Here is a 14,032-nt window from a genome sequence, read left to right as displayed (position 1 = left end):
TGCTGAACACCATCACCATCACCATCCCCCTTCTCATCTCTTCATACTTTTGCGTGTCGTTCATCCGCATCACCTTGCTATCATGATCTGCCAGAACGTTGCTCGCGCTTCCCGAAGCGGTCTCCGCTCTGCTACCCTCCTTGGCCGACGAACCTTGGTCACCCAGGAAGAGCGATGGACTCTCGAGACCGCACGCAACGCAGGCGCCTTCATCGAGGGCCCCAACAAGGTCCAGCTTAGCCACGTCGTCCCCAACATTGAGGCCAGCTGGAAGACCTTGTCCAAGGAGGAGCAGTACGGTGTTTTCCGTCAATTGGAAGAGCTTCAGAGGAAGGACTGGAAGGAGCTCAGCCTTGACGAGAAGAAGGCCGGTAAGTAGGGCAAGACATTTATCGACCATGATCACAGCATTGGCAGAGACAGGACACCGAGCAGCATGGAACATGCACACAGAACAGCGACGATACAAACTCGACATCACGACCGCGGGGCTAGCTTGCCTTCATGCTGACCGCGGTCCAACTTCATCCATCCGACCAAGAGCTCTGGCTGCCATACGTCTCTTCGAGGTCGAGAAGCTCGTTTGTGCTCGCGCTCTGCCTTGCTGTGATCGAAGCATTCATCCGATATTCGACCGAATCATTTCGCTGATGATTTGACCTTTCTGCGCTATCTCGACTGCCACCATCTACCAAACAGCTTACTTTGTCTCGTTTGGCCCCCATGGCCCTCGCAAGCCCCTCACTTCTCCTGGTCAGGGCGCCAAGACACTTGGCGGTGTTCTTGCCGCCCTCGGTATCACCTCTGGTATCTTCTACCTCATGCGAGCCAACGGTAAGTTTCTTCGCACTTATGTCAGGGCGCTCGCAGACCTTGAATACTCACTGGCCTGTTCTTTTTCCCTTCACAGGTGGCGCTCCCGTCAAGACCATGACCAAGGAGTGGCAAGAAGCCTCGAACGAACTCGCGCTTGAACAGAAGCAGAATCCCATCACTGGTATCGCCAGCGAAAACTACAAGGGCAAGGGTCACGTTCAGTCCGCATAAGCCTAACATTTCGACTCACAAGCACTCGCCAAAATATCATTCACACATCCCACACATCCGCGCACACACGCACTCTTGCCTTTCTTTGTCTCGTGTGCGCCGTCTTTTTGCAGGGAGGAAAGACAATTCTAGATCGATTTTTGCAAGCCATATTCACTACAGTGCACAGCTCGAATTCGCTGCGATAAATCAGCGGGAAAGCAAACGTCTCAGCACGTCAGCACAGTCTTGGTCGAAGACTTTGCGAGACCCGTGGCAACCCATGGCATGGCTGCATCACAATTTGGCAGAAGGGTTCGAACCATCGTCCAGCAGTTGTACTCCAGTCAGTTTACTCAGCTGAGCCAGAGCTGGTGTACAATCGTTCGAGTTGACGCCTGTTTTGAGACACAGTGCGCAGATCGAACGTTGGCAAACAGAAGAGGTTCACGATTGGCAGTCAGCCAAGGTGGTTGCGCAGAGAATTCGAGATGCAGCATTTCAATCTTGGTTGAACGGAGGCATGCATGGCTTGCAGTTGGTTAGGTATCACTTACGGATAGTGGTGATGCCAAGCTTTTGCGCGGCCTTGAGATTCGGTCCGATATCGTCCAGGAACACCACTTCGGAGGCTTGCACCTTGAGAAGATCCAGAGCATGTTGATAGAACTCTGGATCGGGTTTCCTGTTGAGAGCGAGCAACGCAAGATCTTCAGTGGTCGGTGACTAGGTTTTTGGACGCGCTCTGCTTCGGCCACCCTACCTCTTTCCAACGACAGCGCTTTCGATGTAAAAGTCGAACATGCTTCGCAGCTCATTCTGAGATGCCCCTAGACCCAGATGTTCCAGCTCTTTGTCAAGCGAAGGCGCTTTCGCCGATTTGCCTTTACCTTCGCCTGGAATCACGGTGGGTGGGGCAAAGTTGTTGGTCAAAGCGGCGATCGTGAACTGGCCAGAAGCTGTTTAAGAAAGAAGAAAAACGAGCACACGCACTGGTCAACAATCACTCATGCGACCTTGGGCCTTGAAGCTGAGGAGTGAGATGGTGCTCTCGACCGACCTTTCAAGCGTTGAATAGCTTTGCGCATCCTTGGGTCAATTTGTGTCGACTGTTGCATCATCTGTCCGAATAACTGGTTACATGGGTTGTCCAATCAAGGACTTCGAGTCAGTACTGATGCAAACATTGTGCTTCACAGCTGACATCCGAGCGTTGCTCACCTCTCGTCCATCGATATGCAGCTCCGTGGGTAGCTTTGGGACCTCTGCGTCACGAGAAAGATGCGTCAGAACACAGTTTGTAAAACTGGAACCAGGATCGACGAGCTCACCTTGGCCGCGGCTTTTGCAGAATTTAATGAATGCCTCGTTGTTCTTTTCAATGTTGCTCAGCTCGTCACCGAAACGACGATAGAACGTGTACAAATCTAACTCGCTCCTTTCAAACTTCTGTGTTGTGGACAAGCCGAACAAGGCGATTAGCTGTCCGTATTTTGTCATGCAGATCAACGGCTACAATGGGGTTGAAAATGCTCACCTGGAAAGCTCCGCCGTGCCCTTGAGCGGTGATGGCCACGTTGAGGTACTGAAATGGAAGGCCGTGTTCCTTCTCGTACCTGAGTGAAGTAGCAAGCATTCGGCATCAGCAGTCAAATTACCGAGGAGCTTTGTGCCTTTGGACTCACTTATTTATTGCAAACAGCGGGCTCCCGACCACAACTCCGCCAATGTCGAATATGACAGCCTTGAACGTCATCTTGAATGCTGATGATTGCAAGGTAGACCCAGTGCTCGGTCCGCTCTGAATGGCATTGATGGAGTTGGTTGTGATCCTTTGCTGTTGGAATTTCGCTCGGCTGTGACCAACGTCGAGCCGGAAGTCGGGAAGAAGAAGACGCCGAAACCTGAGCAACAGGCACGCAGCAGTCACAGTCACTCACGAGTCACGACTAGGTTATGTGGTATTTTCATGAAAAATACACCACACTCCCCGACTCACCTCACACATCCACAAGTCACGCCTCTGTCTCTGTTTTTGCTAACGGCGCGTCCAGGTTAATGCTGGTAACTTTGATCAATTCGTGATTCGTTATGAACAAGTCACGAGTAGCACCACCACGTTCGATCATTTCTCGTCGTCGTGGAGGCAGTACCACTTGACCAGATAGTCTTTCTTGGATTCTCGCTTGTGACGAAAACTAAGGGGAGAATTCGACTCGTGTATACCATGCTATTCTTTCGTGTTTGGCCTCGATCGCACGGCCAACAGTCGTGAGTGGCAGTGCACCATCATCGTTATTCACGAATGCGCATTTGTGCACATGTATTGCTAGATCAACCTACTCAAGAAGTGTGTATCGCCTCTGAGATCGACAATCTCGTACTTTACGATACGATTTACTTCGGCATCTTCGTCAACGCCATGCGCAGAGCAAGCCCAACTCGCGATTTTGGTCTTGTTACTCCTCAACTTCGCGCTTGTCTCGTCTTTCAGTCACACCGGTATGACCGTCGCAAGTAGTGAGTGTAACCCCTCTCTTAGTCAGTTCCCTGCTTCGTGAGTACGTTCATGCCTCGTACTCACGTCTCCCGCATGCACCTCATAAGGCTTGGGTCGGTGTATGAAATCACGAATGTAAAGTCGCCCTGTGTAAGCTCAAGGGGCAGATCCATCCCTTCTTCTTTACCATATGGTCTACAATTCGTGGTCCAGGAGATGCATCCTTCAGTTTAAGGACAGCTCAACCAGTCTGATTGTGTAAGTCCACTCTGTGTGCCCCGCGCTCCGAGTTCGCTTCGCAACAAGAGGGTTGTTGACAACTTTTCGATTCGTTTGCTGGACAATCAGACGGCCTTGTTCCTTGAGCAGGCCCCTGTTCCGGCCTGACGTGTTCGTTCTCACTCACAGTCACGCCTGTTGAGCTTGGACCTTAAATGTTGAGCAGACGGTCTTGTGTTGGCGTTCGACAGTGTGAGTCTGGTACGCGATAGCGACTCTATGACTCGTGGACTTATATCACAATTCGAATTTGATGCCTAGAGCGCAAGAGGTTCAGCCCTTTGAACACTCATGACTTTGAGAAGTGAATCACGGAATGCGTGACTAGAGAGTCGCCCTTACGTCCGTGCTTTCCCACAGGATAGATCTGTCCTTTCGTGATTTTGAGCGGCGGTAGCACCTGGCCTCATGGCTTTTGTCGACTCTCAATGGACTCGCCTGAAACTAGTTGACACGCCACCCTCAGAAAAGTACAACAATGCACACGCCTGTAGTCTGGCTATACAAAAGTACCCAGTCTCGTCCGTATTGGACATGTGTGTTGGTTCTTCATTGTATGACCGGACGAGGTCCCCATTCACAATCACGAATCTTCGAACGATCGCATCATGAGTGCCGGGGGTGAGTGAGCCGTTGATTTTTTTTGGAGAGGAACCCGGTGCATGTGAACTTCGATCTGCTCTTTTGCCGTCGACAGAGAACGCGCTCATGGACACAGGTGAGACTGCGCGGCTAATCGAGGCTAACAGCCTCCTTCACCCGGACCCCGGCAGCCGTGCCAGCTCTGCGCAGACGCCTGCGCCTGGTTTTGTCGTCGTCTCCTATATCGCGACGCTGGGCACGCACAGGCGTGAAGGTTTCCCCTCTGGCACCCGGAGCTGGAGCCGAAAACAGTCACACAGTCATGAGAATCCCACCCCTCCTCGACATTCGTGATTCACGATTCATGACTCGTGACACGAGTCATCAAAATGAGACCAACCCGAAAGCCAGGATTCGTGATTTCTCCATCTCTGGCTGAAGACTCATGAATGGCCAGAGCTGTGTCAATCCATCACTAGTCGCCGTGTCAGGCCCCCCGCCACACTTGCCCGTATTCCGCACGTTGACCGTGCAGAACAAGGACGATGCTATTATGCTTCACAATCATTACACAGCGCTTGAGTCAGGTAGCTCCAGACGGGTGTATACTCACCACTCATACTTCGCTCAGTGAGGCACCCAGACATGGGAGTTTGCAAAAGCTACCCTTTTTTCACGACGTGACTCGTGACTACACAGTCGTGAGTCCCAACTCGCCTCTCTAAGGAAAGGGAGACTTCGACCAAATAGCGCTCGCTAAAGATTCTCCATTGCTATCATCAAACGTGACCAAAATGAGTCACAATTTCCCACAACTTACAAGAAATTGCAATCATGAATAGTCACGTCGTGAAAAAAGGAAAAAGTCGACCTAGGAACTACCCCGGCAACCACCCTGAGTGGCTCCCCCTGAAGAGCCACCCGAGCAAGGACCCCCGATCTTACTCCCGATCTAGGCTCCTCCTCAGGGGTGGCTGCTCCTTGGAAGCCACCCTGGGTGGTTGCTGGGGTGGTTCCGATGAGCAACCACCCCCCATCAATAATGCGTGATGAATCAACCGGTCCCATCATACAGCTCAATACGTCGCAGTTGCTGTCGATGCAATATAACAAATTAATCCAAGCCAACGAGCGAGCGAGCGAGCAAGTGAGATGGACGAGTGAGTAAAGGGCCAGCAGCCAAACGAGCGAGTGAGACCAAAGAGTCACGAGTCACGAGTGAAAGAGACCAGCGAGCGAGATCGACGAGTCTGTGAGTGAGATCGACGATTGAAATTGACGAGTGAAAGAGACCAACGAGTGAGATCGACGAGTGAAAGGTACCAATGAGTGAGCGAGTCCAACGAGCGAGACCAGCGAGACGGATGGGGCGGGTTAGCAGGGTTACAATCGTGAATGAAGCACGGGCAAGCTGGCCACAAGGAATCACGAGTCACGAGTGAGAGGTTTTCTGGGCATGGATGAGCGCAGACACCGATCACATAATCAAAACTGTCCATCCCTTCCCCGCTCTTTTCTAATCGTGAATCGTGAATTTATCGCCCACCTTCGTGCTTCACTGTGGGCAACACAGCCTGACGGCCTGGGACACCGTTTTTGCAATCACGAATTTCTAAGCGCCAATCACGAATCGCAGCAATCGTTCTGGCACTCGTGACTGAGCACTAGCTGACTCGTGACTCGTGACTCATGACTCATGACTTCCATGTTAGCCGTTCAGCAACTTGGAACTCATGACTGCATAAGCCTTGGGCCGATGTATGTGATCAAGAACAAATCACGAATAAGTATAAACAAAAAAGTGAACCAAAAGAGTACCAGCTATTCGTGATTCTGCTCTGTTGCAGCCACTCACGACTCATGACTCGTGACTCGTGATTCACGACTGTCATCATGCATGTGAGGCTTGGGAGCCTATCGACACGGACAAATTTCACTTTTTACGATAACGTTTTTCAAGTAGTACCGGTCCGCCCGTAATACTGGCACAATTTTTTATCTCAATTTTGGTATAATGGCAGTACTCCTCGTGATCGTGAGCTCAGCCGTGTGTGATTGTGAGGAAGCGAGACTTGAATTGCGAGATGGTGTGAGCCTACCGTTCATGGCGAGCCAGACGAAAATCAATACTTTGTACGAGAAGGGCCGGGGTGCGGAAGTGTTTCAAAAAAGCCCAAGGGATCTTTGTCGTGATCACTGATGGCGCTGAGAGGGTCAACATCGAGATCACTGACCAAGGTTTGCATGGGAGGTGGAGATGATGTTGTTGTTGATGCCAAAACAGCATCACCGCCATTGTCAGACTCGGAGTCGCCTTCAGAGACTGCAGCCACAGGAGGCGCTACCTCTTCCTTCTCCTACTGTTGGCGGTTTCCTTGCCCATTTTGCAATTTTGCCGGTCCCTTCGCTAACAGTTCTTGCTCTGCATGCTCTCGGGTGATCAGGACATCTTTTGAGAGCACCTGTTGATCGCCCTTTGCCACCATTCGTCCCACTTTTGCCAGTGTTTTGCTCTTCCGTTCCTGGTGAGCTCGAAGCATGGTGTTTTCGTCTTCTAGAACTGCAATAGATCCTTGCGCTGCCTTGTTTTTTTGCTTAATTATCTCTTTTAAGCCCCGTGCACCACGCCAGCTAGGTTCTTGAGCGTGGCGTCAAGGGCAGCATTGAAAGCAGAATCTGAGCGTGGAATAGTGATCTCCTGTAATGGCATTCTGGAAGCTTCGGATGGCGTAGAACGGCAAGCTAAGCGGCATAAAACCTTGTCTCGGTCTGGGTTGACTGTGATACCCGAGTCGGAGAAGGCCTTCCGGGCTGCTGACTGCGTTAGAATCTTCTCGCGTACCTGGGCATAGAATGTTCCAACCTGCGCCTTGTCGATGGTGGCACCAACGCTCTCTGTAGCGCTGCTGACCAAACGCCGGTATGCCGAAGTGAGCGGACCAAAGATAGAAACGTCTAGCGGTTGCACCACATGCGTGGCGTGGCGTGGCAGCACGTATGGAATGATACGGTGCGACCAAAGGTCATCGCAAAAAGCCTGACTTGTGTGTGACCGACGGCCGTCAATCGTGAATCGTGAATGATGAACCGACGCCAATCCGATGGCGTTGACGGCCATGTGTGAGGTTCGAAGATGTTTTCCAGCCATTCGACAGCAAGCTCGCTATTGGTCCACCCGGAATCCGACTTTGAGAAGTGCCAAGAAGCCAGGTTGCCATTCGTGCGACGCTGGTCACCAACAGTGTGGCGTTTTCCCTTTGTATTGATGAGCGACGCTAGTACCTGGCCGCCACTTCTACCTGGCCGCCACTTCCAATGCATTCAATGACAGCGGTCGACTCTCGGGTTCCTGGCTGCGTCCTAAACCGAGCTGCCAGATCACCAGTAGATACAATCACGAATGAGTCGCTCTCTAACACCTGGACCAACATGAAGCCGACATCGTCAATGTTGAACATGTTTGTTGACGCCACGCTGTACTCACGCATGATATCGCCAAGACAGTCAAAGCATTGGCGTACTACCTCCTCTGTTGCCCCTGTGAGCCGTGCATTCACGATTATCAAGACAGCGAGACCAATTCGTGATTGTGAATGTGAGCGAATCGAGGGGTGCCGCAGCAGGAAGCCCTGCAGCCAATTGCGCCCAACGTTGACAGGCCTTGTCTGGCCAATGCGATGTGAGCCAGTCGTGATTCGTGATTATCATCAGTCTATGCTATGTGCATGACGCGCGTTACGCTGTCTCCATAACGCGTTCTGGAAAGCAGTTCTGCCTTGCGTCTGCTACAAATACGACTCATGACTAATCAAATTTTGAATACATGATTTGTGGTCACTCACAATCGTGAATCGTGAATCGTGAATCAAAAAGGGTAGACCAAAAATCGTTATTCGTGATTCATAATTCATGATTAGTGATTGCCATAAAAATCACTAATCATGAATTGTGAATAAATGCTCTTGATTTATACACTCATGTGACTCATGACTCTCGAATCATGAATCGTGAATCAATGATATCTGGAATCGTGAATCACGAATCACGGACAGATTGACAAATTTTGTGCGCAAAAAATGGATCCCAAAACAGCAATCACGAATCATGAATCACGATCGTCAATGCAATATTTATGAACGTGAATGACAACTTTTGGTGTGGAATAGCACTCAATCATGAATGCTCTGTTAAAAAAAATCGGGAATATCATATATTTATGCAAACGCAAGGCAAGCAAGACCTGGTGGAACAACCTCATTTGTGATTGGGACTTGCCTTCTCTTAACTACAGGATATCTGTGAGCACGACATTCATGATTTTGATAAGCTACTCCACTCGCGCATGCTGTTAGAATATCTGCGATTGGCGTTTAGTCTGATCATCCACAATCCACGAATCATTCACGATTCATGATCTCAGTTACCCGAACGGGACACAAGAGTCGTGAGTGACCAGACGGGAACAAGTTAGTCCGCAACAATCGTGAATCTTATTTCTTCGACGGGAACAAGTTTATCCTCAACATTCGTGATTTCGTGATGTCATTTACCTGACGAGAACGCAAGAGTCACGAGTAACTGGGCAGCATCGGGCAAGCCCGTAGTATGTGCGCAAAATCGTGAATCGTGAATGCCCGCGAGTATCGTAGCTCACCAGAGTTTCCACGGTTCACGGTCTATGACACACTCACGACTATTCAAATCAGGAACTGTTAGAATATCTGCGATTGGCGTTTAGTCTGATCGCCCACAATCATGCAGCCCTTGCAGTTACCCAAACGGTACACACGAGTGACCGGACGGGAACGAGGAAGCTCGCGGAATGTCCGCAACCCTCTCAGTCACTGGACGGGTACGAGTAGGTGTCTCAGAACGCCGGAGTTTTACCCGGTCCATAACATAGCGCTGGTAGCGAGAAGCCCAGGGTAAATTCACACAAGTTGCTGGACGACTGTGGGAATATGCCGTTGGCTACAGACTCACGACTCGCACCAAGTGATAGAACCTGAAACAGAACAGACTCACGCATCTGGCCAGTTGTGGCCACAGCTAGTCAGTTGTATGAGGAGCTGACGTATAGGGAGAAGCTCATGTAGGATACTCCAGTCGACTCATGTACATAAATACAGAGGGAACGCTCACACTTTGTAGTTAGTCCCTCGTCCAATTCACACTATCCAGATACATCCCAAACCATTCTCGACCCTACTCAGTCCCAACTCGCCTCTGTAAGGAAAGGGAGACTTCGATCATCCAGCGCCCGCTAAGGATTCACCGCGAATATTGAAAAGGTTATGAGCCCAATCAATGATCAAGACCTTGCCTTCTCCTCTATGAGGGTTGGACTACCCAAACGGCTGATGTCCTCGGAGGACTACTTCGAATGGGCGACCTCGATGCAAAATGTCCTTTCGTGCAAAAACGCGAACTTATGGTTCATCATCGAGGGACGACTCGTCAAACCCGAGGAACATCTGGGTGAGGGAGACCTTAAGGAAGTGAAGCTCGGCAACAAATTCCCTACTAAGGATATCGCCGAGTACTATCGAGCTGACGTGGAAGCACGCAGCATACTCCTCAACTCCCTTGGACCCGCCCAGCAAGCCCTGGTCGATACGTCAACTACTGCTCGAAAAGTCTGGGAGAAACTTCGCGAGAACTACGCGCAGAACGTTGCTCAGCAGATTGCTTCACTCGAAGCGCAGTTGGCGAACCTCTACCAAGGAGATGACAAGATCAACGTCTACTCCTACAAGTTGGAGACTATCTGCAGGAAACTTGACCACGTGGATGCTCCGGTTAGCGGACTTCGCAAACTGAGAACCTTTCTGCGTGGCCTCGGTCCCCAGCACGATGTCTGGCGAAAGATCTTCTACTTCAACACTCGTCTCTTCTTCCAGAAGGAAGGAGATTCCGACGAAACAGCCAACAAGAAGGCCCTGGAAGACTACGAAATTGCCGTCAGCACGATTATGGCTGAAGAAGCCGAGCAAAGGTCTTTCCGGCGCCAATACCCAGCTCGGGCCATGCAAGCCCAGTCGCAGCCTGTCAAAAAGGGCAAAGACAAATTCTGCACTAACTGCAAGAGGGATAACCATAACCTCGAAGACTGCTTCATGGAAGGAGGTCCCAAACACAAGGATCGCACCGAGAAGCAAAAGCAGAAGAAAACCAAGAAAGTGACGGGAAACCTGGCACAAGTCGACTCCGACGAGATGAATCTGTGTCTCCACGTGTCCACACCCGATGACAACGTCGCTCCCCAAAATGAAACCTGGATCATTGACTCTGGCGCAAGCCGACACATGACCGGCGACAAGACCCTCTTCTCGACGTACGGACCATCTCCTGTCCAGGAGGTATTCGTCGCTGACAACAGAGGAGTTCCGGTTGCTGGCATGGGCAACGTCAGACTGGTGATGAGTAACTCGAAGGGATCGCGGAAGTCGATTACACTTCAAGATGTCCTCCACGTTCCAGGACTTGGGAACAATCTCTTCTCTACACCACAGGTGCAACGCCTCGGTGGAAGCATCAACTTCACCAAGAAAACGGTCGAAATCTTCGACAAAAAGGGTCGACTGGCCCTGAGGGGCAAACGCCGTGGAGATGTGAACTACCTGCTAGTGGAAGGAACTACCAACCGCAGTAGCCAAACTCGTTACTAGCGAGAAAGCCTTGGACCAAGCCAAACTCTGGCACCAACGGCTAGGCCACCTCCACATGCAGGCCACGCTCAAGACAGCATCGCTTACCGACGGCATGAACCTAAAGGCTATGTCGGGCCCCTCTGTCGGGAACAACTGCGAAACCTGCATCAAGTCGAAGCATAGGCACGCACCGATCAAGAGCCGTGGACCCAAGACAACTCGACCACTCGAGCTAGTTCACATGGATCTTGCGGGGCCTCTGCCGGAAGCGCTTATCCAAAGAGAAATATTACCTACTCATGGTGGACGATTGCACGAGATACTGCTTCGGGGCGGCACTGATCTATAAGTCATCAGCCTTCCAAGCATTCCGAACCATCGATCGATGGACCCAAACGCAACTGGGAAAGCGTATCTGCCGAGTCCGAACGGACAATGGTGGTGAATTCTTGAGCAGAGAGTTCTCGAACTACCTCAATCACCGAGGTATAGGACGAGAGGTCACTCCAAGATTCACACCACAATCCAACGGTCTCGTGGAGCGCACTAACCAGATTGTCAAGGATTATATTCGGTGCATGCTAGAAGAAGCAAACTTGACTACCCAGTACTGGCCATTCGCCTTCAGTCACGGGCTGAAGCTTCGAAACATGTCGGCCACCAGCACGGATTCTTCCAAGACACCTCATGAAGGAATGCATGGCAAACGCCAGGATCTTCAAGGCCTCCGGGTCTTTGGGTGTAAAGCATGGGCACGCGTACCTGACGAACTCCGCAAATCCCTGGATCCCAAGTCTGTTGAATGCATACACCTGGGACATGTTAGCAATAACCACCCTTACATATACAGACTCATGGACGTAGAAACCGGCCAGATCTTCACAAGTCGGCACGTCATCTTCCGGGAGAACGAGCGGATTCGGCGAAAATCTGAAGCCCCCTTCGAGGAACTTTCAGATGATGAAACTGGAACCACGGGAAACAATCTCCCGAGGCCAGGATTACCGGCCCCGGTCCGCTCATCGCTGAACATCCCAAGGACTTCCCCATCGTCCGAAGAACCCAGTCAACCAGTGGGAGCCACCAACTACCCTCATCTCGCCTCAATAGAGGAAGCGCAATTAGCAGATACTACCGAGAGCGGTGATTCACTGGAGAGTCCAACTCAACAACTTGTTCCTTCAGCAGAATCCACAGATGACGAATTCCATGAACCGATCAACCTTATTCCCTCAAGAAGGCGACCTCAAGACATCCGAGGCCGGGACTCCCCATCGCGGCATCAAGAAATAGATGACGAGTCCGATGACTCTCTCGCTCTTCTCCCGACTCCCTCACCAAACAGTGGGAGGAGATACCAACAACAGTGGGAGATACAAGAACAGTGGGAGACAAAAACAACGCAAACGAGAGCACGGGTGACGAGTCACGTTACAACCTTAGGGCAAGGCCCCACAGACTTGGCGATTACGCCCGGCACGTGACAACAAATCTTTCAAAGCCACCGGCCACCCTGAAACAAGCTCGCATGCGCGCCGACTGGCCCCTATGGGAAGGTGCCATCCAGGCAGAACTCAAAAGTCATGAATCCAACAAGACTTGGACCCTCGTAGACCACCCACAAAACAAAGCCACCAATGTGGTCAGCTGCAAATGGGTATTCGCCTATCAAGAAAAAGGCCGATGGATCTCTCGACAAATACAAGGCACGACTCGTCGCACGAGGCTTCACACAGCGATACGGATACGACTACGACGAAACCTTCTCTCCAGTAGTAAAGGCCACCACGTTACGCATCCTCATCGGCCTCGCCGCGGCATTCGACTGGAAGATTGTTTCATTGGGACGCAGTCACTGCTTTCTTAAACGGACGCCCTATCGGCAGAAGTATACATGACGATGCCTCCCGGTCACGAAGTACCCGGGAAGGTCTGCTTCCTGAACAAAGCCATCTACGGTCTCAAGCAAGCCGGCCGCGAATGGTACCTCTTCGCTACGAAGGTACTCGAACAGCTCGGATTCACGAAACTGCAAGAAGACCACTGCCTCTTTCATTCCAAGAAGGCCGGACGACAGATCTTACTTGCATTATACGTCGATGACCTCGTCGCTGCGTCACCAAAAGCATCGGAACTCGCCTGGCTCCACACCGAAATCCAAACTCATTTTAAAATCACAGATCAGGGCGATTTATCTTCTGTGCTCAACGTCAGCGTGTCGAAATCTACCAATTCCACTTCCCTAGGCCAACCTGGTTACATCCAAAAGATCCTCGATCGTTTCCAGATGCTCGAAGCGAAACCCGCCTTCACACCATTACCCGCCACTGGCATTGCTCATCCCGAAAACCCCGAGCACTGCTCCGTCGCGGACAAGGAACTCTTCCAACAGCTCGTAGGCTCTGTCAACTACCTGGCTTGCTACACTCGACCAGATGTGGCATACGCGGTACAAGCTCTCAGCCGCTATTTAGCTCAACCGACGATCCACGCACTCTCTGCTGGAAAACACCTTCTCCGTTACCTCAAGACTACGCAGGACTATCGCCTCCGGTTCCCCAAACTAGCGAGTGGGAGGAATCTGACCCTAGAGGTCTTCACGGACGCTGATTTTGCAAACCAGAAGGCGATTTACTCTCCCAATCAAGAGTTAACCACCAAAAACAAGATCGTCATACCGGTCGACACAACAAACACCCCTCGCAAAAGCGTCACAGGAATGATCTTCCTAATGAACGGTTCCCCAATCAGCTGGCTATCCAAACAACAACCTATCATCGCAACCTCAACACAAATGGCTGAATATATCGCGGCCGCGGAAGGCGCGAAAGAAGCGTTGTGGATCAGAAGCCTGTTTCATTCCCTTCAACTTCGAGGAAAAGAAGCAATACCTCACTACATTGACAACCAGGCAGCGATCCAGCTATGCAAGAACCCGGTACTTCACAAGGCTACAAAGCACATCGACATCATCTACCACAAGATACGCGAATTG

General features: G+C 51.1%; 2 protein-coding genes across 2 annotated transcripts; one reads left to right on the top strand and one right to left on the bottom strand.

The window, feature by feature from the left end:
- Positions 1 to 82: 82 nt before the first annotated feature.
- UMAG_05465 (putative cytochrome-c oxidase chain V precursor) lies at positions 83 to 1,047 on the top strand (the record flags this gene model as incomplete). Its single annotated transcript, XM_011393502.1, has 3 exons — positions 83 to 371; positions 700 to 834; positions 911 to 1,047. The coding sequence occupies 3 exons, from the start codon at positions 83 to 85 to the stop codon at positions 1,045 to 1,047; spliced, it is 561 nt and encodes a 186-aa protein (XP_011391804.1).
- Positions 1,048 to 1,323: 276 nt separating this feature from the next.
- UMAG_10746 (uncharacterized protein) lies at positions 1,324 to 2,782 on the bottom strand (the record flags this gene model as incomplete). The annotated part of the gene is made up of 8 exons (XM_011393625.1): positions 1,324 to 1,424; positions 1,584 to 1,711; positions 1,790 to 1,985; positions 2,087 to 2,159; positions 2,248 to 2,291; positions 2,358 to 2,475; positions 2,564 to 2,642; positions 2,712 to 2,782. The coding sequence occupies 8 exons, from the start codon at positions 2,780 to 2,782 to the stop codon at positions 1,324 to 1,326; spliced, it is 810 nt and encodes a 269-aa protein (XP_011391927.1).
- Between the last annotated feature and the right edge of the window lie 11,250 nt (positions 2,783 to 14,032).

This window comes from Mycosarcoma maydis, chromosome 18 (assembly GCF_000328475.2).
Source record: "Mycosarcoma maydis chromosome 18, whole genome shotgun sequence".
Lineage (NCBI taxonomy): Eukaryota > Fungi > Basidiomycota > Ustilaginomycetes > Ustilaginales > Mycosarcoma > Mycosarcoma maydis.
The sequence above is the reverse complement of the archived record's forward strand: the minus strand, read 5'-3'. Positions and strand labels throughout refer to the sequence as shown.